This window comes from Hermetia illucens, chromosome 2, assembly GCF_905115235.1.
Source record: "Hermetia illucens chromosome 2, iHerIll2.2.curated.20191125, whole genome shotgun sequence".
Lineage (NCBI taxonomy): Eukaryota > Metazoa > Arthropoda > Insecta > Diptera > Stratiomyidae > Hermetia > Hermetia illucens.
In genome coordinates, this window is record NC_051850.1 from 135,662,065 (window position 1) to 135,686,809 (window position 24,745).

The 24,745-nt window shown below is 43.9% G+C and overlaps 1 protein-coding gene across 1 annotated transcript in view; it reads right to left on the minus strand.

Moving 5' to 3' along the window:
* The window catches only part of LOC119649870, a 106,089-nt gene that overhangs the window by 54,135 nt on the left and 27,209 nt on the right, over positions 1–24,745 (minus strand). Inside the window, exon 2 of the mRNA XM_038052242.1 lies at positions 20,211–20,697. Coding sequence (XP_037908170.1) covers positions 20,211–20,632 — 422 coding nt within the window. The 5' untranslated portion in view covers positions 20,633–20,697. The remainder of the gene's footprint in view (positions 1–20,210; positions 20,698–24,745) is intronic.

Below are 24,745 nucleotides of genomic sequence, written 5' to 3' on the forward strand. Positions count from 1 at the left end.
ATTATGGCCTGTCAGAATGACCACAATACGCCTGCAAAACCTCCTGCTTTTCGACAGGATAAACTTTGCGGTACGCATGTTCCGCCCTGGCAGGAAAAGTTTGGTGTGTCGAGCAGCATTTAAGCTCTGCCACCTGTCATTGTGGGAAGCTTGTTCCTAGTTTTTGAAAACAGACTTAGCCAATGCTAATGATACTCCAATTGGGGCCTCCGGTCCCGGCATATGGGAGATTGACTCCTCTTTCGCTAAAGCATCCGAGATTTCATTTCCCTCTACGCCACAGTGACCAGGTACCCAGAGTAGTTCCACCACATTGAATCTAGAGATAGAGTTCAAACGGTTGCTGCATTCCTGAACGATGTTCGAGGTGATCAAGGGACTACTCAACGCCCTCAATGCAGCTTGGCTATCACTGTAGATTGCGATGCGCCTGCCCTTTAACCAATCGTCAATCACCCAGTTTGCCGCTCTTAGGGTCGCATAAACTTCGGCTTGAACAACCGTTGCATATTGTCCCAAAGGAAAAGCCCACTTCTCGTTTTTATTCGAGAGGTAGACTCCGACTCCAGCACCCTCTTCTGTTTTTGAGCCATCGGTGTAGAAGACTTCCGTATATCCCACCACGCATTCCTCTGGGACTTCCCAGTTCTCTCTACGCTTCAGGGTAACCTCATATCTTCCACCAAACAGATGTATGGGGACACGAGAATCAGAAGGAATTGTAAGAACTGGATTCAGTCTTCCGAGTAACTCTTCCAATGCTCTGTGCTCCCCACATCCGTTGTTTCGTCATAGATCTAATCGAATTAGTATATGCTGCAAATTGAGTAGTGCATCCAGAGCTGCGCCGGATGTCGTGCTTATGGCACCAGTGATACCCAGACACACAGTTCTTTGCAGTTTGGCTAGTTTATGGTGAAAACCTTTTTGTCTCACCTTAACCCACCACGCTACGGATGCATATACGAACATTGGCCTAATAATGGCAACGAATATTCACATTACCACATGAGGTCTGAGTCCCCATGTCGAGGCAAAGGACCGTCTGCACAGCCCATAAGCTGTGAGAGCTCGTTCCACCTTTACCTATACATGTTTGTTCCAAAGAAGTTTTTTATCTAGAGTGACTCCCAGATATTTCACTTCTTCAGAGAGTTGAAGGGTAGTACCCCTCATCGCAGGGATGCTAAGTTCATCCAGTTTTCTCCTTTTTGTGAATAATACTATTGTTTTGTTTGGATTAGCTGAAAGACCATATCTGAGGCACCAACTGTCTATTAAATCAACGGTACGTTGTACATTCCTACACGCCGTTCGAAGCTCCGGATTAACAGCAAGGACAGCCACATCATTAGCATAAGCTTGAGCGTCTATTGGCAAATTTTGCAGTTCGCATAGTAGTGAGTCGATCAGCATACTCCACAGAAGTAGTGAACGCACACCTTCTTGGGGGCAGCCCTTCGTTGCTTTTGCGGTCAGCTAGTGTTCGACACCAAACTCAGCGCACAGTAATCTCTGCCTTAGCATAGCATGGATCCACTTAATTAAAGCATCATCAACACCATGTTCTCTGGCGGTATCCCAAAGTTTTGGAAAATGCGCACAGTCAAAAGCCCCTTCAATGTCCACGAACACCCTCATCGCGTACTCACCATTCAAAGTTGCATCCTCTATCTTTGTGACCAAAGCATGAAGAGCAGACTCACAGGACTTTCCGCGCTGGTAAGCATGTTGGTTTTCATTAAGTAGGTGCGACCTAAGTGCGTTTCCAAGAATGTGGCGCTCTACCAGGCTCTCACCTTTTCAACCGCTTTCGCAGTGTTCCCGTTCCCCTTGCAGCACTTGCGTGTTGAAGGAGTTGCAAGAACCGTCAACTCTCCCCTTGCCGCTTCTCTCAACCGTTCTCCCGAGTGGTGTACTTTGAGGGGTCTGCACTGAATCCAGTCTGGAGCTCGTGAAAGTACTGTTGGGTTTTCTAAGAGAATTCAACTTGGCCGACTCACCCCTTTTGAGGACTCTGCGAAGGAAAACGCTAGTTCATTCAACAATGAGCCTTATCACCGTAGTTTTTAACGCATCTGCTCTTAAAAGGATACCGCGTCCCAGGAAATTACCTCTGTATTGGTAGACAATTGAAATTGCAAGCCTACGGAAAGATATATCCTTGAACCGGAACATCTTATATGAAAGTCTTCTAGGCGTCGAGATGCTTGAATCGCATCTGGTCGGATACGAGGATGATGTTGCGGCGCTGGTTACCGCACTCACGATTCAGCAAGCTCAGCGCATACTGGGATGGTGATGCGGCGAGTAACAGATGTGGATGGCTGAACATGGATCCTCCTTAGCTCTGGAAAAAACTGAAGTCGTTGTCCTGACCAAGGAGGGAGTTCCCACAGTCCTCTCTATTCACGTTTGTGAAACCTTGGTTTTGTCGAAGCCGGCGGTTAAATACCTCGGTATAATGATAGACACGAATATGAGCTTCTTTGAGCAGATTCCCAACACCGCAGATAAGGCTGCGGTTAGAATGTTTACGATTTTACGTCTCATGTCCAGTGTGGGAGGTCTCTTACCCAATAGGTGGATGGTGCCTGCCATCCCTTCTTCATTTACAGAAGGTGAGGGGCCCATCGCCATCACCTTTCGATGATGGCGAATCTTCATTGATGCTGATTCTAGCTGTATTCACTTTTTTGTTAGTGAAAGTGATGAAGACCAATTCCGTTTCATTTAGTTTGATTTTACAGTCTTTGGTCTATTTTCGTAAGGATAGTAGCGTCACCTGCAAATATCGCTTTGTCATTGAAAGTTATGTCATTGGTATACAAAGGATTTTCTCTGAGTAGCTGCTTGGGACATACAATTTTACAATCTCAAAGAATTGGAGGTTGTATTCAATTTGTTCAGAATGCCTTGATGCCACACCTGCGCCAGGACGGTATAGAGAAACACGGCTGAGGACACCTTGTTTTTTCTATTACATTTTCAATCAGATAAATTGAATTGAGAAATTTACCGAAACCAACTTGGTGAGGTCGTATAAGGTTTCGATTCAGAACAATCTGCTTAAGCCTGTTTAGTAGCAGCTTTTCAAACAACTTGCCAATAGTGCGAAATAGTGCTGCTTTAAGGATCATTATAACTTTGGCCACTTTCCATTGTTGAGAAACCCACTTTATTCTGAACGCTGCGTTGATTATTTGTAGTAGCCTGACTAGGCCCTGTTCTGGTTACTCTTCCAGTATTCTTCCTGTCAAAGGGTAGTATAGGTCGTCGGGCGAAAACATGAATTGATATTCATGATGGAATATAAAGTCTGAGAACTGTCTGCAGAACGAACGAAATTGATTGTTAGGAGTTCTTTCTTAATCAAACACTGCAGACGAAGAATTATGAAGGCCACTCCCAACAACGAAAACGGGCAAGCGATCTACGTATTTTTTCATGAAACGTTCCCACACAGAATAGGAGTTACTAAGCAGCGAGCTGTTGCCCTGCCCCAATATAAGGCTGATGTCACAACGTTAGGAGAGACGCGCTGGACAGGGACCTATTTCTTGGGAAGAGCCATTATACCATATATTATAGCGGCTATCGATAAAACATGGTTATGTACTCTGCCGAGACTCCAGAGTCGGAGAATTCTATGAAGTAGTGGAACGAAGCTTTTTACGCTGGCTTCCATAACTTATAAAAATAAGGTTTTGTTTCGCAAACAAAACCTTAAAAAATATCAGTGATATGGGACTGGAGATTAGTCAACTAACAGTGTCACATGAGAGACTACTTCCCACTAAATTGACCACGTAAATTGAAGGTCGTGACCGTCTTGATGAATATCAGAACATGTAGTGGGGCCGATGTAAACTCAGATCAGTTACTCGGTGATGGTGTTCTGAACTCTGAAATTCTGAAATTTTGCATGAACTCCGTGGAGCGGTGGAAGGAGTTCATAGATAGTAAAAGGAAGGTTGGGAAAACCAATAGATCTATGAACTTGAGGCAGGTAGCAACCGCACTGGGCGCAAAAAAAAATTACTAATCTCGCTCATCTTGTCGAGACAAAGAAGGAAATCGGATGTCCAACTGTATGGGCAGTATATATAAATTTGTAAACAACCAGTGTATGGATGCTATGCAGGTTTCAAGACGACGGACAAATGCTAACCCCATACTTCTGGGAGTCAAATAAAAAATGTAGAAAAGATAAAGGCAAACAACAGCAACAAACAAGCGGGACCACATGCCGGGCCATCATGCGGAGGCAATACCCAAGAAAGGAGAAGTGAGGAAGGCAAGCAGAGGATCCTAGCTCAACAACCTACCACGAATACCGCAACAAAATTGATCAGAAGGCAAAGACCAGCAAAAGTACATTTGACTGTATATCAGTCATGGGGAACGAGGCATACGTCAGTGGCGCCTGTATTAAAAGTTATCTGTGCTATCAAGACGAAAGACGCTCTTATGGACGATTGGGATAGAGCTAAGTCTTCAACTGTGGATCCAATGGGGAGAGGTGCAGAGGAGATCAGCCCACAAGAAGGGAATACCCCGAAAAACCAAGTCCGAACCTAATAGGGAGGAAATCTCGAGTAGGCTAGGGATGAAGGTAGGAGTCAGGGGGCCTACAGTAGGCTATGCTAGTGCGATGAAGAGCAGAGAAATTATTTCCTATATCAGGGCAAACCTACCGAGGTCTTAGGAGGAATCGTGGAAGTCGTAGTCGAAAGGCGAAATTGAGCAGGGAAACCGACCTGCTGTTCACTGAGAATGCTAAGTCTAGACATTGATTTTCTAGGACTCACGACGAACAGCGAGATACAAGTAAGCGCCACGTCGAAGGAGCAGGATGATACTCAGACATCGGAGAGATTCCAAGCATTAATGGAGTCAATGACCGGCACTAAAACAGCCCAAGTAATGCTGCAGCACGTAAAAGCGGTATCCGCAAGAATTGCAAGCATAATTTCCAAGCACATCATTGGGAAGAAGCCTGGCCGCATCAGGTGCAGACTCGTGGTCTGTAAGGAGGAAGTATGTAGCTAATTTGGTAATTTATATCGCAAAATCCAAAAGCTGGCATCATTCTCAAATACAGGTCAAAATGTATATACAGATATATACATATGTATGTCCATCAAAGGTCCTAGGGACGGTCCAGCTTTCATTAGAATCCAGAGGAGTTGTGGCGTCGGGACGTCACTTGCATGTCTCTAGAATTTCCCGTTAGACTGGTGGAGTTCTACGACAGGAAGAGATTATTACATCCTTTGGCCGCGATGCTATTGGTGACTAGCATTAGACAAGGGGAAGTAGGTGTAGCTTTAAGAAATATTCGTATAAATTGGCTGGTCAAGAATTGGAGGATGTCGGATGAGCCTTCAACGTCGAATCGCGGAAAAGTAAGACTCGACATCGTTGGTAACTCAGAAGTAGAAAGGGTGATAAAAATTCAAGGAGAAGAGATTGGGGCGTCTACATAAGGCGTCTGAGCAATAAAGTGGCTAACCCTTCAGGTGGATGGTGACATCAGGATCGAAGTGAAATACCAGACAGTGGTAAAATACTTTAACGAAGTCCTCATTGACGCATACGAAGCCAGTATGTACTCTGGTGGAATATACATATTTCCTGATAGAATAAGATCTCAGGTCCGAAAGTTTTTTAATCTGGTGAAACAAACCGGGGACTGGTCGAGGTGTAAAATGCACTGACGATCCTCTGTGTGTGTAGAAATGGAAGATGGAACGTGAGGAGGAATGAGGAGGACAGGGTAACATTAATTTTCTGGAGTACTATTCTATGTCGGAAAACGATAATATTCTACCGGACATCCCGGCAATAGATAGAAGGAGGAAAAAGGAAAACTAGGAAAAGAGGTAAGCTCGGAACTTAATGTTAGGTGGAAAATGGGAACCTTTAAATCTCGTAAATCCCCGGAGTTGATGACATTTTCTCAGCACCACTGAGAGGAGCATAGAAATCATTTTAGGATATTTTCTAAGGTTGGTAAGCAGAGTAATGGGATATGTGTATACTAATTCCGAAAGCGAACAAAAGGATATTTTTCACCCCAGATTTTTCAGACCAATTGGCTTAACATCGTTTGTGGAGTAGGGGAAAAGGTCTTAGAGAACTACATTAGAACTAAGGGTCTAACGAATCACCTGCTGACGGATGTATTACGCGATGCTATAGAAATCAAAGAAATTGCACTGCCTGGGTTTTCGGATGTCAAAGGGGGTTCGATAACACATCGCATGCAGAGATATGAGATATCCCAATTCGCAAGGGTACGGGTAACACAGGATGTTAGAGACCAAGCAACTAGAACTGGTGGTAGGTACAAATCCTATTGTCGTGAACAATACTCAAATCCATCATCAAAATGGCGTATAATAGCTAACGAAGTCTTTGTTGAGCCAACATACGCAGTAATACAAGTCTAGGATTACGTTGACGATATTGTATTAATTTATAGTGGTAAATATTGGGACACCATATGTGAAAGCATACAAACTGGATCGAAAATTACTGGTACTTACTGCAGGAAACCGTATCAATCCAGTCAAGGCCACCATAGTAACATTCACTAAGAACCGCAAACTTGATTAGCTATTAGACTACATGGCATTGAGGTTAAATGAGTAGAAATTAAATATTTGAAAATTACACTAGACCAACAACTACATATTCTGCCAGACACACATGAGAACATACGTCGAAAAGTTACGGGGGGTTTGATGACCTGCAACAGTAAATCCCATGTTGACCTATAGGGCAGTGATCTGGGCAGATAAAACTGAACTCAGTACAAAGTACGATCTCCCTGGAGTTCCATCTAAGATTGACTCCCCATCATCTTCACATACAAATGCAAGTGAGGAAGGCAAACTTCAACTACCTAGATCCGAAGGCAATTGACATTCATTCATTCATTACAGATACCAAGACGTTTCAATCCGACAAAAAATTTGAAATTTGAACAACAGGGCAAACTGAGAGAGCGTAACAGATGGAGGGGGCACTGGGTCCAAGAAAAAAGGCACTTTGAACCATGGGTAAGCACCCTGGTATATTTTAGACGGAAATATGTCGTATACAGAGCAGCTATTAGGGCACTTAGGTATGGAAATGCCTTAATAGACTGAATACGCTCAGCACGAAAAATAAGGTTTGGATATTCAGTCTTCCAGGCCACATTTGGTTAGAAAGCAATGAGGCAGTAGATGAGCTGACGGAATACGAATCCAAACGCTAGTACGATTGTTCAAACACCAAGAAGAGCTTCCAGACCAATTGGGATTACACACTGGTCGTTTCAGGCTCAATTATCGTCTCATGAAGCTAGGGATGTCTGTGGACGATGTCTGCTGTGAGGAGAGTAACAAAATTTCTATATTTATTATATATATACCGGATGCCAAGTTAAAATCCCGAAAAGTAGTGAACATCTTAAAATTCCTGTCAGTTACAGGCTTTATTGACGTACTATAGTTAATAATTACGCTGTAACCATTAAAGGGCCCAAGAGTTCTTCTAAGACGCAGAATCCTTTCAAACATTTTTTGACACCTACATGAAGATGGACAATTTCGTTGCCGATACCACGATCGTCGTGGATAAAATTTGACTCAATAGGTTGCAGCGGGCGGATCACCTAATCCGTATTGGTGAGGGTGATCTAGCACGGAAAATTTATATGGTGGAAAAAAAGAAGTGGCAGAACCTGTCTCAGAAGGGCCAACGGTGTATACCAGAACGCCAGATAGCTATTAGGGATATCAATTTGGTAGACCTGGGCGCAGCCTCATGCCGGAAGTACAGGAGATACATGGAAAAGTAGAAAATTCACTAGTAGATTACCAAATGAAATAGTTCAGGGAAATGATCATACCAGCTTTGAAAGAAACATTCGGAAAATGGACAAGATAATCAATTGTCTTAATTTCAATGATTATAGAAAGGAATTGTAGTGTAATGTTAAATTATGATTCATTTCTACAAAATCATGGACGTTGTATAACACAAATTTCACATTATATCAATCATGCGATCGGCAAAGCGGCCCCAAGCCAGGTACCAAAAAAGTGCAGGTGATTTGCGACAATTTGAGCAACCGGATAAGCTTCGTTTGATTGTAAGTTTCACTATTCTGTGCGAATGAAGGTTGATCGTCCGGCGTGACCGTTAATAATTAATGCACACAAATTTATTGACAAAGACAAATGCAATCTATAGCTTCCATCTGGTAGCCACGGGCGGCTAGAGGCCTTAATCTGAAATGTCGCAGTTCTTCGCACGACAATTTTCAAACAAGGTAAGTGGAAACCAGATGCGTGCGGCATTTATCCTTGACTCCAGATGTACGATTCAACCTCAGACAAAGTATCGCTTCCTTAAACTTGACACGCTTGACCATTAAATCATTTCGCCATTTCATCGTGGAGCAATGACAAAATTCTTAGCGAATATGGTGTCGTCAGTCAACCGTTCCGCTTGTCAGCTAAATTAAATAAAGATTGCAAACGACGCGTAAAGATTGCCCACGGAGCAAGTTGGACGAAAAGTGATTTGTCGGTGGGAAGTGTTGCTAATTAGTGCATTCACTTCCAGCTCATTTTGGTCATGAATTCTTTAATCTGTGGCAGAACTTGAGCGCAAAGTCCTCTAAGGGAAATGAAAACAGAGGGAACAGAGGGATCCGAAGGGGTCCGGAAGTTTACAAGTTCCTTTCGGGTTCTCTTGGAAAACACTAGTGGAAATTGAAGTGTTTCATACGTAGCTCATAAGTATCGCTTTACATACCACTGATTTTAGATACCGCTCAATTTAGATACAAGTACGGACAAACTAATATTGAAGAATCTTAATGAAGCTATTAAAGCTTTCAGTGCCTACTATGTGAAAGCGAAATGCTTGCGGGGTATTTTTAAAACACACAAACGAATGGGCTTTCATGTGCCATATGCAAGCAGGTTACCATCGGCCTTGTTACTGACCAGCGCAATTCCCAATTATGTGGGGTAGAGAATCATTTCCCAGCTCGTATGGGATATGTTCTCACTAATTTCTACCATCCAGGCGGCCCCGCAATCTGTACGATATTTATTTGGTGCAAACCGCATGCAAGTAATTATTTTCTTTAATATTATAGCCAACATTTTCCACGCTTAATGAGCTATTATTGATTTTTATCGCTTTCCACATTCAAAATTTATTTTTAGATACGCATTGGGTTCAGCCCGTGGTCAGTGGAATGAGGAAGGTTGGATATGTTCTTGTACGTAGAATTGATTTTGATTTTGTTAGGTCTTGTTGTATGGAATGTGCAGGAAAAGTACTTGAAATTATGATACAAGTTATTATAGATGGTCAGAAATATGTTCAAAGAATTTAGAGTTATTAGTTTGGATAACATGGGGGAGATAGCAGGATGTGATGTCAATGCTCACCACATATGCTGGGGAAGTTTGAACATCAATGCAAGAGGATCGAGACTACTGGAGTATCTAGTTGGAACCGATTTGCAGATCCTAAATGTGGGTAATGAACCCACTTTCTTCAACGTGGTTAGGCGAGAGGTCATCCACATCACGGTGGCATCTCCTGATATCGCGGCTCTGATCGGAGAGTGGAGAGTATCAAACGATATCAAACTCTCGGATCACAGACGCATTGATTTCGTTATGGGCATGGATCCACCTCCACCCACTCCATTTCGGAATCCGAGGAAGACAGATTGGGTGATGTATCAAATAGAATTGAGCGCCCGAGTCACGATCCCTGGGAAGCGCATCAAATCCATTGCTGGAATTGAGAACACAACCCAGATGATCACAACTAGCATGAGAGAAGCTTTCGAAGAAAGCTGTCCACTCAAGATGCCAAAGAAGGGTAAAACACCATGGTGGAACGCGGGTTTGGCAAAACAGAGGAGAACGACAAGGATGCTCCTTAATCGTGCTCTGAAGGGTGAATCAAGCACTAGCTGGAATCGCTATAAAGAGGCACAGAAGACTCTAAAGAAGAGCATAAGATCGGCTAAACGATCATCTTGGAGATGCTTTTGCGAAGAGACTAACTCTCTTGAGGCAACCTCAAAGCTGAAGCGGATTCTGCTCAAAGAACGTAGCCAGAAACTGGGGTATTTACGTTTGCAGAATGGGAAGTACACAGAAAGCGATGAAGAAACGGCAAACCATTTGCTTGAAGTACACTTCCCAGGCAGCATCCAAAATCTAATCTCGGGGTCAACAGGTGCATACAGCCCTCAACCGAGAGACTGGATACTGCAAAGTAGTATCACTGGAGCGAGTGAAATGGGCATTTAACTCGTTCCATAGATACAAGTCTGCAGGTCCGGATGGTATCATCCCTGCACTAGTAATAGAAGGAATGGATGCCCTGGGTCTACACATTCAGAATATATATCGTGCATGCCTAGCACACGCTTATATTCCAATTAAATGGCTGGCGGGATGTGAAGGTGTTGTTTATTCCCAAACCAGAAAAACCCACCTACACAGACGCAAAAAGCTTTCGACCGATCAGCCTAACGTCCCTTCTGCTAAAAGGACTAGAAAGACTAGTAGATCGGTTCATAAGGGATACACACATTCCTAAGTGGCCACTTCACCATAGGCAACACGCCTACCGGAAAGGCAAATCCACGGAGACAGCACTCCATGAACTTACGGAAAAAATTGAAAAGGCGATGTCCGAAAAAGAATACGCCTTAGGCGCATTCATGGACATCGAAGGTGCCTTCAATTATGCCTCATTCGCGGCAATTTGTGATGCGGTAAGACAGCATGGAATCGAACCGCTGCTAATGAGTTGGCTCCTTCACATGCTAGAGTGGAGAAAAATCCACATATCGGTCGGCCAGAAGTCTATTGAAGCAGGATGTCTCGGGGGCTGCCCACAGGGAGGGTTCTCTCTCCACTGTTATGGTTCTTGGTAATGGATATCCTGCTGTGGCTCCTGGAGGACAAAAAAGTCTTCGCGCAAGCATTTGCGGAGGACCTAGCCGTAATATGATAATTACCGGCAAGTTTGCGGACACAGTATGTGATCACTTGAATGCAACTCTGTGGTGCACGTAGGAAGACTGGACTAGTTATGTTCACTAGGCAGCTATACGCTACCCACCTTAGCAGGGGCGGAAATCCAGCTAGCACAAACAGTCAAGTAATTAGGAGTACATTTCGACTCCAAGTTAACGTGGAAGCAACACATCCAGGAACAATATCAGAAATCCTGCAGATTGCTCTGGTGCTGTAGGAATGCGATAGGTTAGACCTGGGAACTTTCACCCAAACGGATATACTGGATGGATGCATCTACTCGTATAATAAAACCCATTTTGATGTACCGGGGCACTCTAGCATCGCCGGTAATGAGGAGGCTGACAGATTGGCTCGCCGAGGATTTGGATCCACAATGGTGGGGCCAGAACCAGCTCTTGGAATCCGACCATCTACTGTCAAGTCTACTCTGAAGGGTGAAATTGCAAGGATTCACGCAACCGAGTGGAGAAATTTGGACTCTTGTCGGCAAGCGAAAATCCTTGAGAAAGAGCCTAGGGCCACTAGAGCGGCATTTTTGTTGTCCCTTAAGAAATGGGACATGAAAACCCTAGTAGGGCTTTTGACGGGACACTGCCCCTTAAACTACCATATGGAAAAGATTGGGGTAGTGGTTTCGGCTATGTGCAGCCAATGTGAGGAGGAGGAGGAGGAGACGGCCCTGCGCTTTTTATGCAGTTGCTCGGCATCCTAAGATCTCAGACGAAGACACCTTGGCAAGGTTTTTTTCAATGAAGAATCTGCACACTCTCTGGCTCTGGAGAATGTTCTAAGTTTCGCTAAAGCCTGCAAACACCGTAGGCGGGAAGCCATTGAATAGGCAACTTACGGGGATAGTACAATGGACCTAACAATGGCCTGAGTGCTCGGAGCTGCGGCTCTCCCGAGTTAACTAAGCTAACTAACGTGGATAACAAATATATTTTTGCTTAAATAGTAGGTGTTTTAGTTTTATTAGCATATTGTCCATATACTTCATTTCAGTTACCAAAAATGTGCAGCCTGTGCTTAAGTCACTAGTGACCTGTAAATGAATGCTTAACAATATCTGAGCATGCGTAGTTAGTACTAAACTCAGCATTTATAATCGTAAACGAGGTAGGGTCCATACTATTCTTTCCATATTATAAGCAGTGCTCCTACAGTTTTTCAGACTATCCAGTCTGGATCATTTCTGCCCATATGGATTAGATGACATGCTGATTATAATCTATCCAGGCGAGTTTGGCCCACAATCAAATGCTCCCGGTATAGCCCATAAATTTCTTCGCTGTGTAAGCTATAAAAGTGCCCATTCTCCTGTAGAGGGTGGAAACAAGGAGGATTTTCTTCCTAAAAGCGGCTCACAGTTTGCAATATCGCTTGGTAATAAACCAAGTTTTCTAGAAATACTTAAGATCATTTCTTGCATAGTAGGGTATTGTATTTATCTGTAAAAGCAAGGATATCCTATCTGACAGAATTCGAATGAGATTGAAAGTTCCTAATAGCGGGTGTAGGAAGCCGGGGCTCTGCATCAATCCAACCAAGACCGGGATAGTACCATTCACTAGGAAGTGCAAGCTTGATCCCTTAATAAGATGGCATCGAAATCGAATAAGAAACAAATGTCAAATATTTGGGTGCTACGTTTGACCAAAAGGTACTCTGAAAGAGGCACGTTTGAAATATAGGTGCACAAACTTTGACGATTTAGACACCAGAACCAGGAAAGGACTGAAGGTGCCCGCCGAATATACTTTGTTGGATATACACTGCAATGGTAAGGCCAACGATTACTTATAGGGCGGAAATCTGGACAGACCAAACTAAAATCGGATGCAAATTTCAAAGACTGTTAGTAAGAATTAAAATAAAATAAATAAAAAAAAATTAAATATTTTTATTTTAGTTTTTTCCTACCAAAAAACAAATCGCACAAAACGACATACATAACAGTAGAATTCAAACATTGATGGCTTGTATATGCATCATTTAGGATACCTATGAAAACGTGCTTAATAGCATCCCTGGAGGCCTTTATGGGATTGACTTTTCATCTTCATATACAGGTACGCAAGGGACCCTTCAGAATGCTTGAGAAAATCAACAAGGTCCAGAGCTGCCTAAACCGAAAGGCGATACCTAAATCACGGATGCCGACGGATAGAATTATAGTCATTTTGATAGGAAATTTAAAGCACAGTGAGGCAACAGGGTGAACTAGGAGAGCGGACTAGTGACTGCTTAAACCAGCAACTGATTACCTAGTATAATGACGAGTCCGTCACACTAGAGCGAGCGGCTTTTTTCCAAGAAAAGAGTATTTTGAACAACTGATTAAGTATACCAATATATTTCGGGTGGATAGGTTAGTAATTAAATATACTTTTATCACACTTTTATGACAGTAAGGCACTACGGTTCAACCAAGTGAACTCTGCACTGGAGTAACGAAAGACAATAAGATGAGCTGACAAGGTAAAGACTAGAAAGGTTGCTAAATGGACCGAAAGAGATTTGCAGTCATGACACTAAGGAAAGAGGGGGTATTGGTTACCAACTACCAACTGTTCCAATCACAGTAACAGGAAATGGAAAGTAATCATCAATGTTACTCGCTCATCATTTTACGTCTCTACCAAGTTATCGAAGTACTGTTGCTCTAGGCTTGATGAGACAATGATATTCTTTGACCTACGAGTCAGACATCTGTGAAGAAATTGATGAGAAAAGAAAAGAATCTAGTCACTACAGCTCGAAGGCTGCCATATTCAAGCGTCTTTGGAAGTAGCTGGGGTCTTCAATAGTCTTCTTTTTCTTCAGCCTTTGTCCCGTTCACAAGCGGGGTGGGCTTGTCGTGATCGGTTTCGCCATTTGACTCTATCGAATGCCTGATCTGGGTGCAATCTTGAGGCTTTTAAATCCCCATCCAGCGTATTAAGCCACCGTTGTTTAGGCCTGCCTTTTGGTCGTTTACCATCGATTTCGATATTCAGACCAATCTTGGCAAGTGAATTCTTGTTAGCACGAAGTGCGTGAAGATACCATCGAAGACGCCTCTCTCGCAACTTTTCCACGATTGGTGCAACCCCATAACGATCGCGGATATCCTCATTTCGGATGTGATTAAAACGTGTCAGGCCATTAGTCCACCGTAACATCTTCGTTTCCATTACCGCAATACGTCGTTCATTGTCTTTTATAGTCGGCCAACACTCAGAACCATAGAGAGCGACAGAACGGACGACATTGCGGTAAATTTTAGATTTGAGACGTTCGTTGATACGTCGATCATAAAGAACACCAGTTGTGGAACGCCACTTTATCCAGGTTGCGTTAATGCGCGAAACAATTTCATAACGCAGTTCTCTATTGGCTGATAGCGTTGACCAGAGATATTTAAATCGCTCAGTTCTGGGCAGGTGACTGCCGCTGACAATGATTGTGCCTCTTTCAGGGGGATCGGTCGTCAAAAATTCAGTTTTGTGTAAATTCAATTTGAGACTGTGTTGCATGAGGCGATCTTCAATAGTATCCGTTATTAATTTATTGTATCTTTACACCACTGAAATAGTGAGGTAGGGATTAAGAATTTACCAGACATAGTCCTTGCCAACCATAAAAGGCAACTAAAAGGATAGAAATATGTGTGTTAGCAACCTGTAGAGTTTTAATTGCTGCTATGGAAAGTTATCCATGTCTCGGATAACTAACGACGTTTGGCTATCGTAGCAGAGACTCTGGATGCATTTCTCTAGAATAGTGCTTACGGCAATCGCAAGCCGCGCCCTTATTACTTGGGAGACAATGGTACAGCGTTGCAGCTGGAGTCGCGGCCTTGAGTCGGCTAATGGCGAATGTCGGGGGGCCTATATCAACTAGGAGACGTCTCCTCATGGGAGCGACGCAGTCCCTTCTTCTCTCTGATTCTTCTCTTTGGTGCGGAGGTATGCCCTTGACAAGAAGGTGCATCGTAAACGTTTCGCTCAAGTGCAGAGGCGGGGAGCTTTGCGAGTGGCGTCTGCTTATCGGACCGTCTCCGAACCGGCTGTGATGGTGATTGCGGGAGTGATCCCCGTTGCCCCCCTTGCCAAGGGGCGCAAAGCTATCTATCGCCGTAAGGGCGAAAACTTAAGAGAAGTGGTTGCCCGTGAAGAACGTCAACGCACCTTTAGCGAGTGGCAACTTTCTTGGTAAAATGAGCCAAGGGGCAAGCGGACTGCGCAGGTCATCGACAATTTAGACCCATTGTTGAACAGAATGCACGGTGAGATTGATTACTTCCTTACCGAACTTCTAAGTGGGCATGGAGGTTTTCAGTCTTACCTGCACAGGATTGGGAAGGCGCGATCTCTTGATTGTGTATTCTGCAATGGAGTGGCGGATGACGCTGAACACACCTTTTTCTCTTGCGAGAGGTGGGACGGCCTCCGCCAGCAACTTTATGCAGACGCAGGGGAGCTCTCTCCAGACAACATTGTCAGAGAGATGCTGAAGAGCGCTGGCAGCTGGAATCGTATTGCGCATTATGTTCGGGCTCTTCTTATTACGGAGAAGATTGAACTTGACCGGCGGAGGGATCGGATGGTAAGGGGTTCCCTGAACTAACAACAACTCCCTCCTCCCCTCCCCTCTCGTTGGTCAAAGGAATTCTCTGACTTGAAGGCTCCCAAAGCCCGGAGAGCGGGAGGGCTAGCCCGAAGTAATGGCCAGGCTAGTTCTCTGATGACAGGGAAGTGTTTAGTTGGTAGTCCGGCAGCGTGCTGTTGCTGGAGTGCAACACTCTGTGCGTAAACGCATTCACCTACCCTACTCCCAAAAAAAAAAAAAAACAATAAAGTACAACGTTATGCACAATTGGATCGTTCGATGCAAAGGAGGAAGAACTTTTTATGAGAAATTGAATGCCGTCCTAAAGGTGACATTGTGATCGTGATGGGAGATCTGAATGCCAAGGTGGACTCTAACAGCACCCTTCTCCGACATGTATTTTGAGCCACGGTTTTAACGACCGTAACTATAACGGGGTAGGGAGGATTCTAGATGTCTACAGCTTCTACCGTCTCCTCATTGGTGCACATTGTTCTAGCACAGAGCTTATCATAAGGTTAGTTTGGTCTCTACCAACCGACTGCTAATATGAACCAATTATCGCTCGAAAGTGGGAAAGTGGGAGTTATTTGCTGATCAGACGGCAAATACCTTGCATCATTCGCCTGAGAATGAGCTGTATAGATCATACCTGGAGCTTCATTGCACATCTGTGGTGACTAACGCTTTATTTTATTATACTTCGCACCACGGCCTACATCCACGCGTCCCGCGGGGATAAGGACCGGTGTGCCAAGAGGTGATCAAATCAGTTAGCGAGATCTCAATGAAGCTGGTCCCTCCCAAAGAAATACGGACACGAAGGCGGAAAGGAAGCCTCAGTTCTGACTGCTGCTGGGAGTTTCCTCTAAAGATGGCAAAATGTAAGAGGGACAATTTACCATCCTTCGGGAATGCCAAGATTTAACAATCAAAGTTTTCGCGATGGGCTTCTTCATTTGGAGTGCAGTGATGAGGCTGCCTTAAAGTGGCTCCAGCAGATAATCCCTACTTGGAATTCTGGCGGTCGCCCAAGTTCACAATTGTGAACACTGAGCTACGCAGGACAGAACATGTCGGGTGTTTGTTATCGGACCCGCGAATAAAGGCAGAGGACATCATCCACATGTGGGGTGAACAGAACTCGGGCATGGACTTCGGAGACTGGAGGGTAAAGTTCATGAATGCCAGGAAGGATAAGTCTACAAATGTGGAGGGTTTCAGCTCGAATTGAACCAAAATAGTCTCAATGTGCTCGGGGGAAGTCAGCATATGGTGCTCCACTTTTTCCTAGGTAGATTGGAAGGAAACTGTAGAGCATCATCTCCATTTTGAGAGCGAAGGACAATGATGGTCTCGGATTCACACAATATAGACCAAATTGCAGAATCATCAGTGCGCTCTCCCACAATGGAGCTGCGGAGGATAGTGCATACAGTGACGGAAAGCAGACGAATACTCTGCGGGGTGAAATGAGACCTTTGATTGATGAGGACATGGGAACTGCCGTACTTCCAAGTGCAGTTTTTCTCAGAGAAATCAAACACGAGGAGGTCGAATCTCTGGCGAACGGTGTGGGCGAAACTCCGCCACACGTCGATAGCGGTATACGCTTTTAACAATTTTTCATTACACACTACACTAAGTTTATGCCGAAAAACATAAAGATTGGTCAAATTTACCTGCAGCATGCCAAAGCCCCCTATCTGTTGACAAACCTGCAGGAATGCCCCTACATTTTCCTGGTGCAAGAGTCATAGATTCGATTTAATAGAATTTTTGGCATTGGATCAGTAAAGGGCTCTAGGATCTTCGACAATTGAAGTCCATAAAGCCAAGAGCTTGTGTCCTGATGTAAAAACGGTTCCAGGCAACCATGCTGAGACAGATCTGTTCCCAGGACTTAGTTACAGTCATCGTACCATACCAGATTAATGGCGAGAGGAAAAACATCGTAGTTGCCTCCGCTTATTTACTCCATGATTCTTTGTATCCTACACCGAAGCAAGAACTAAGGGATCTGGTAGCGTATGTAGAATCAAGTGGTCTCCGAATCTTAATAGGTTGCGATGCGAACGCACAACATATTTGTTGGGGCAGTAGGGAATGTAATCCAAGAGGAGAGAAGCTATTTGATTTCATCACTTCAACTAGTCTTATGACGAGGTAATTGGCAAGGTTGAGCAGTCACTGCAATACAAGCAGTACATCCTAGTTGATTTCTTGAATATAGAGGGAGCTTTCAACAATGTTAGTGCCAACGCCATCAAGGAAGCCTTGACCAGTATTGCATTCGAGGAGTATCTTACGCATTGCATTATATTCAGGCGCCAGCATAATCGAGTCGGATCTGGGAGGCAACCTCTTGACTAGAGCTGTGGACAGATGCATGCCCCAGGGTGGCGCCATTTCTCCGGTGCCTTGGTTGATAGTAATGGACGAAATTTTACGAACATTGGACAGTAGCGGAGTGAAGATGGTGTCGTATGCCGACGACTTGGTAATATTAGTGCCAGGGATGTTTCTGTCCATTATGAGCGACATCATGGAAGGAGCGTTGCGAAGGTGTGCAGTGGGCAGCAAGATGCGGATTCGGCATAAACCAAACCAAAACGGAATTCATGCTACTTTCCACCAAGACAAGGATACCTGAATTCAACCTACCACGACTGAACGAACAAAGGCTGGTTCCTTCTTACAATGTAAAGTATCTGGTTGTAATCCTGCATCCAAAACTAAATTGGAAATTAAACATAGAACTGAGGGTTAAGAAGGCCTCTATGCCTGTACGAGAGCCTTTGCAAAGAAATGGTGTCTCCGGCCGAGGATAGTTCTCTGGATGTACACCGCGGTGGTGCGTCCAACTCTAGCGTACGGCTTTATTGTGTGGTGGCAGGCTTTGAGCAAAAAATACAATTGGATGAACTTTAATAGGATTCCAAGAACCGCGTGTGCAGGTGCTACTGGGGTTCTGCAGTTCTGCCCTGTATATGCTCTCAATGCGCAAGGATGTCGTACGGAAGGTCGCGGTTCGAATTTCACTGGTGGCAGTGAGATTGGTATCGTGATTTGACGTCGGATACCAGTCGGCTCAGCTGTGAATGAGTACCTGAGTCGAATCAGGGTAATAATCTCGGGCGAGCGCAATGCTGATCACATTGCCTTCTACAGTGTACTGTAGTGTACCGTTACGGTCTTGAATGAAGTGCTCTAACACATTTCAAGGCGCTGATCCAATATGGATTCTTGCGCCAACGATTATTATTATTATATGCTCTCAATGTATTCCTGCATCTCCTCCCTTAGACCACCACATTAAATACGTTGTAGCGTGCAGTGCCATCAGACTACGTGAGTCTGCATGCTGGGCAGCGAAGTCCAACGGCCACAGTAACACCCTAGACGAAGTACCTCGGGAAGTCTGGGCATTCCTCATATTGGAAGTCTGTCGATGGCTGGAGCATAATTCGAACCCTAAGCGTAACATAGCCATTCTGACCGACACACAGCGCCGACATCCTCCAGGCTAGTGGGGCAGTGCAGAGACGCGCTGAATAATCGCTGAACCCCCCTCCTCTGGGTTCCCGGGGATAAAAACGTAGAGGGGAATGAGCGAGCTGACGGATTGGCCAGGGGGGTTCTGTTCTTGCCAGCCCGTCGGTGTCTTGCTGGCGGCTGTCAAGGGCGGAGTCTACTCGCACTACTTAGCAACCGCGGGCCTTATATGGCGAAGGCTTACCAGCTGTGTCAAGTCAAGGAGGATTTATCCCGCTTATAATAGAGCCCGATCACGAGAGCTCCTGTGCCAGATGCGTGCAAATGCATTCAAGATTACAGCTCTCTGCACGGGGCACTGGCCCGTAGGGGACCATGCCGCCAGGCTCAGCAAACCCCCATGCGTTTTATCTACGATTGCCCAGCTCTAGCTAGAGCCAGGCTACGGACACTGGATAAACCATTCCTTGGGGACCTCGGAGGGATTTCTAGCTGCATGGTGGGAGAACTACTTTCCTTCGTGAATGCTACGGGCTGGCTCTGAAAATCGGATCCGGCTGGACTCTGCCTCCCTGCTCTCATAACAGCAGTTAGGAGTTTGTCACGTCAAGCCGGCACACCTCAACGCTACTTGGGCTCTTCCTACCCTATACCTACCTACCTATCTAGGCCAGATGAAAACTGGTATGTAGTTGTCTCCACAATTATAAAAATTGCGAAACATTTCTTGAAGGATGTTAGACCGAGAATTGGAACCATGAATGGTTCTGGTGCAGGATCAGAGAGATGGGCATAGTTTTTAGTGGGTGGTACCTGGTGGCGCCTCTTATATAATAAGTGTTCAAACTGAAGCGAATGTGCCTTTTTGATGTTTTTATGTTTATGTATGCACAACGAAAGAGAGTACAACCACTAGTTTACACTACAGGGTGCAATAGTATTATAGTAAAGGAAGATTCTGTCAGTTCGTTCGACCATTCAATCTAATTTTATGTAGATAACTTTATCCGCAGAAATTCAAATAATTCAAAGAAACGAACTACTTACCCGTCATGGTTTTTATGATAGTTTTTCCCACGAGCATTCACTACTGGCGTCTGAACTGGAGCAGCAGTTGTTGTTGATGTTGACTCCTCCGGTTCTCGCCTCCATGTATCGCGTCCGAAATCAGGAATATCCAAATAAACGGAATTTCTCCGTTGCAAGATAGTAGTTGAATTTCTTGCAACCTTTCTGGGCCCACCTGGACGTCTTCGGCGAACGTGTGGAGGTCGTGAATTTATTGCAGTCAATTTCAGTGAATGTTGCGGTTGAGTTGCATTCCTCGAAGGAAGCTTGGGTGCATTCTGGACTGCAGTTGAATTGTTATTGTTCTCATCATGGTGTCTGAGATGTGTTGAATGATGCATGCGGGCTGATATTGATGTTGCTATCACCGCGATGGCTACAAAGATTTGAAGCAACTTCATCTTTTGTGGCGTTTTCACTGACTTTAGAGTGATTTCTGAGAAAAGAGGCAATTCCTTTTGGTGACCTGTAATAGAAGTTGCGTCGTTAAAGTCAATTTGCAATGGGCACGTATTAGAAGATGCAATAGAATGCAAATGTTCGATTATGGAATCGTGAGTTGTGAAATATTCCTTGGGACATTATTTGCCGCAATCCATTTGAATGTTTCGATTTATGTATATATGTGGTATGCAGCTACGAGCATTGACGACCAGCTCGAGAGATTTGAAAAGGGTCTGGTGGAGTAGAGGTGAGATAGCTTCTATTTTTCATTTGTCCAAAGTTGGCAAGATAATTTGTCTACAAAGAAAGTGGACGTGCCCACATCCTCAAAATTGTTGTCTACACTCTGAGGCTTATTCGAATTCAGTGACTTATGCGTGAGAAAGTTGCAACTATTATTCTCAGGTAGTTGCCAAGAAGTTATCTTCGAGTTGAGGAATGTTAATAACCTAGAGAAACCTTCACCTTGCAAATGTTTGCAGTGCAATAATGTACACCCACTTTCGCGGCCTTTGACTCCTTTTCACTGCCCTGTTTACCTAGTAGCAGCTGACGGGTTAATTGTGCATTAAAGTTTGTAATTACCATATGAGCAGCTTCCTCCATACTGTCTCCTCAAACATCTTCACTTTGTGTTCTTTCAAATGAACATCATATTTGTCCATCAAGCCCACCTACGGCTTGTGTACTATACCTTCCACCGTACTCCTCATTGCCATTTAGAGATTCTGAAGAACGGTTTCACTGATCATGTCGGCGCTCAAAATTCATTCATTTTTGACGCCCACCGATTTATGTTAAATATATTTGCCGTCCATGATTCATTGAATCACGGCGAACTGGTATCATAATTTCTTTTCCTTTGTTTGCGGTGTGATGTCTAGGCACAATCTGAATGGATCTAGTTTCATTTTTAGCGGCTTTAAGATGCGTCGTTTCTCTTTGTTCCGTAACCAATTTTTTCCAAAACAAAGATCGATTACTTCTTACCTTTTACAATCGCATTAACTTATTGATCAGTTTTTTGTCGTTAGTGGTCTCATGACTGTCATGGAAATGTTGGACTGGAGAAGGTACATAAGTCGAGGGAAAAATCAAATATTGGATTGGGTAAACAAGTGGATTAACTTATCAAGGAATAATCCGGAAAAATCGAATGAAAGAAGAAAGAAGTTGTAACGGATAAGTCCCCCTTAAGCGGTTTTTATCAATAATTTGACATTAAATGGGTAGAAAGATAACCAGGATGTCATCGAAGGTATATCAGGTCGATTATGCTATCGAAAATATGTTCCTATGTACGAGTACATGTAGTAGGTGAACTATATTATTCATTCAATTAATTATGATTTAAAAATTATCCGTAGGTTTTTGACAAAAGGGATAGTTACGAATGAATTTCAAAATATCAGAAAACTTTTCTTTTTTTGGACCTCCTGCGGCTGTCCACGACCGCCGCATGTCCATCACCTACTGTATCACTCAATCCTACTAGCTCCATTCCTTTCTTTGAACAGTCCGGCGTGTGATACACAACCCATTTAGATAATGTCCGGAGAGGATCACTCTCCGGCTGGTTCCCGGCCGGGCGACAAATGGCGTCGTCCCAGTCGTACCCTCCCTGCCACAACTGCTGAATTTCGATCCTCGATCAACCGATCGGATCGTATATGCTGGTCACTAGACTCAATACTCTTCGTTTGGTATACACAATTTGCTCGCACAGGTTGATGATTCAGATAGCTGGGTGCGACAATGGGTGATACAAGCAGTCGATGTTGAACTTGAAGGGACATTATTTCGTCGTCGATGCACCCAAGTTGAGTAAAGCTGCTGGGTTTGACGGTCTCCCCGCAGAGTTGTTTATCGCTGCACCTGCTGTTACTGCAAATCTTTTACTTCTACTCGTATGGAAATTTTGGGAATCCGACACTTTTCCCAAGGAGTGGAAAAAGTGGATGATCGTTAAGGTTCAAAAGAAAGTGATCCCTTTCAAGTGTGACAGTTGGAGGGATTTCTGCGTGCTCTATACCGTTGCAAAGATTATGGCTAAAATTATCCTTGAATGCAGCAAAGAACATTTCGAAAGCATGATCAGCAGAGAGCAGGCTGGTTTCCGCTCGGAAGCCTCCTGCACTGACCACATCACCTTTCTGATCATTCTGTGCGGAGTTTAGATCTCACCCTTACCTGCTCTTCATCGATTTTACCAAAGCCTTTCAAAGTGCGAACAGGGAGTGTGCCTGGCGTGCTCTTCGCAGGAGGGACATGCAATCCAGAGAACCTGGTAGCTATTATCAGAGCGGCATAATGATCTCGCAAAATGTCAGGTGCTGCGCAAGGTAAAATCTCAGTGGATTTTGAGGTGAAAAGTGAAGTCCACCTGGATTGAATCTTGTCACTGATATTATTTCTCTCCGTTATGGGTGACGTTCTTTATGTTGCTTTTTCCAAGGGATATGGAATAGTTCAGTGGGGGATGACGTCTTCCCTCAAACACTGGCATACAGGCAGAGTTATATTGAAGATAAACAATAACAAAGCCAAAGTTCTCAGTGTGAGGGGTCATCGTATTCCCCCAAACTGTGCTTCGAATGTGTTAATCAACCAAACCTTATTAGAATTGAGTCGATGTCTGTCTGTCCGTCTGTTCGTCTGTCCGTCTGTCTGTCTGTCTGTCTGCCCGTCTGTCTGTCTGTTTGTCTGTCTGTCTGACACACTCGATTTATTCGGACAGATTGTCGCGAAAATTGATGAGAGCATGTGATCTGTTGTTCCCTTTACATACAGCAACTGACGCCATTTTGTGTTAAGTTTAAGATACATGTGAATGGAGGGTACAATTTTTTTCTTTATAAAATGTGGCCATGTGGGGTATCAAATGAAAGAGCTCAATATTTGATATTTGGTGAAACGCAGGGGAGTGGGGCCCCAAAATACGACCCCCAAAAAGTGTAACAGGTGCCGTTCTCGAAACCTTTCCAACCGAAAAATCTAAAAAGAATAACAGTGGTGCATCTCTTCGAAATCTAGGCCTCATTCGGTTCCAATATCTGCACAAATAAAGCTAACAATAGTATGTTTCCACATTTTAGAAATTTACCCGGCAACCCCCTGGTGTCCACCCCAGAAGTACAATATTCGGTATGGGGATAAGGGATGCATAACGCACAATTCGGTCAACTTTGAAGAAAATCCTACTATTATTAACAAAGTTATAGGAGGTGAATCGTTGCCATTTTTTGTGAATTTCGTGCATTCTACAACGTGTATGACGTCAACATCACATGTCAAGTCGATAATACCACACCGAAGTAAGTTTATATGAATGGGGTCGCAAAGAATTATTTTGTTTTCGTTTTTTAGTCATTTGTATATGCATATCAATTACTCTAAACAGACATGTGTGCATGTGGCTATATAGTATATGCATGCTAATGAAGTTGGCGGGTAGTGTCTAATTCAGATAGATATATTCGTACATTAAACCAACCGTATTTAATATACGTACTATATATATACATATGTATACTTTTGTGCATGAAGTAAATCGGGTACAATCAATTTATTTACGTGCATATATATGTACAATATTCGGAAATAGTCAGTTTGCTTGTTTAGTGTGAGGATAATATCTATGGGTGTAATATGTACGTATTTCTTGTAGTTTGGAAAAATATGAAGGAATGTGTTGGATTTGTAGCTATATAGGGATAAGATGAAAAAAAAACCTTTATACCCGAAGCGCGAGCTTCCGGTATTCCGACTTGTTATATCATGGGAGCGGAATGTTACACAACGTATTAATAGCGTTAAATTTGCTTTGGTTGCCTTGCCTAAACTCTGTGCTGTTCTGTGCTAGTGTTCTTTCTGTGTTGCTATATGGGAGCAAGACATGCAAAGTGACCTTCAGTGTCACCCAAAGGCTCTAAGCCTTCTTCAATACTGCAACATATCATCGTAATACTCTGACCTGATACTATTACAAATGAAAAACTTGTTTGGCATACATGCCTGGTACCCGTACGCGATCTGATGGGAAGGCGAAAGTGGCAGTGGGTAGGTTACAA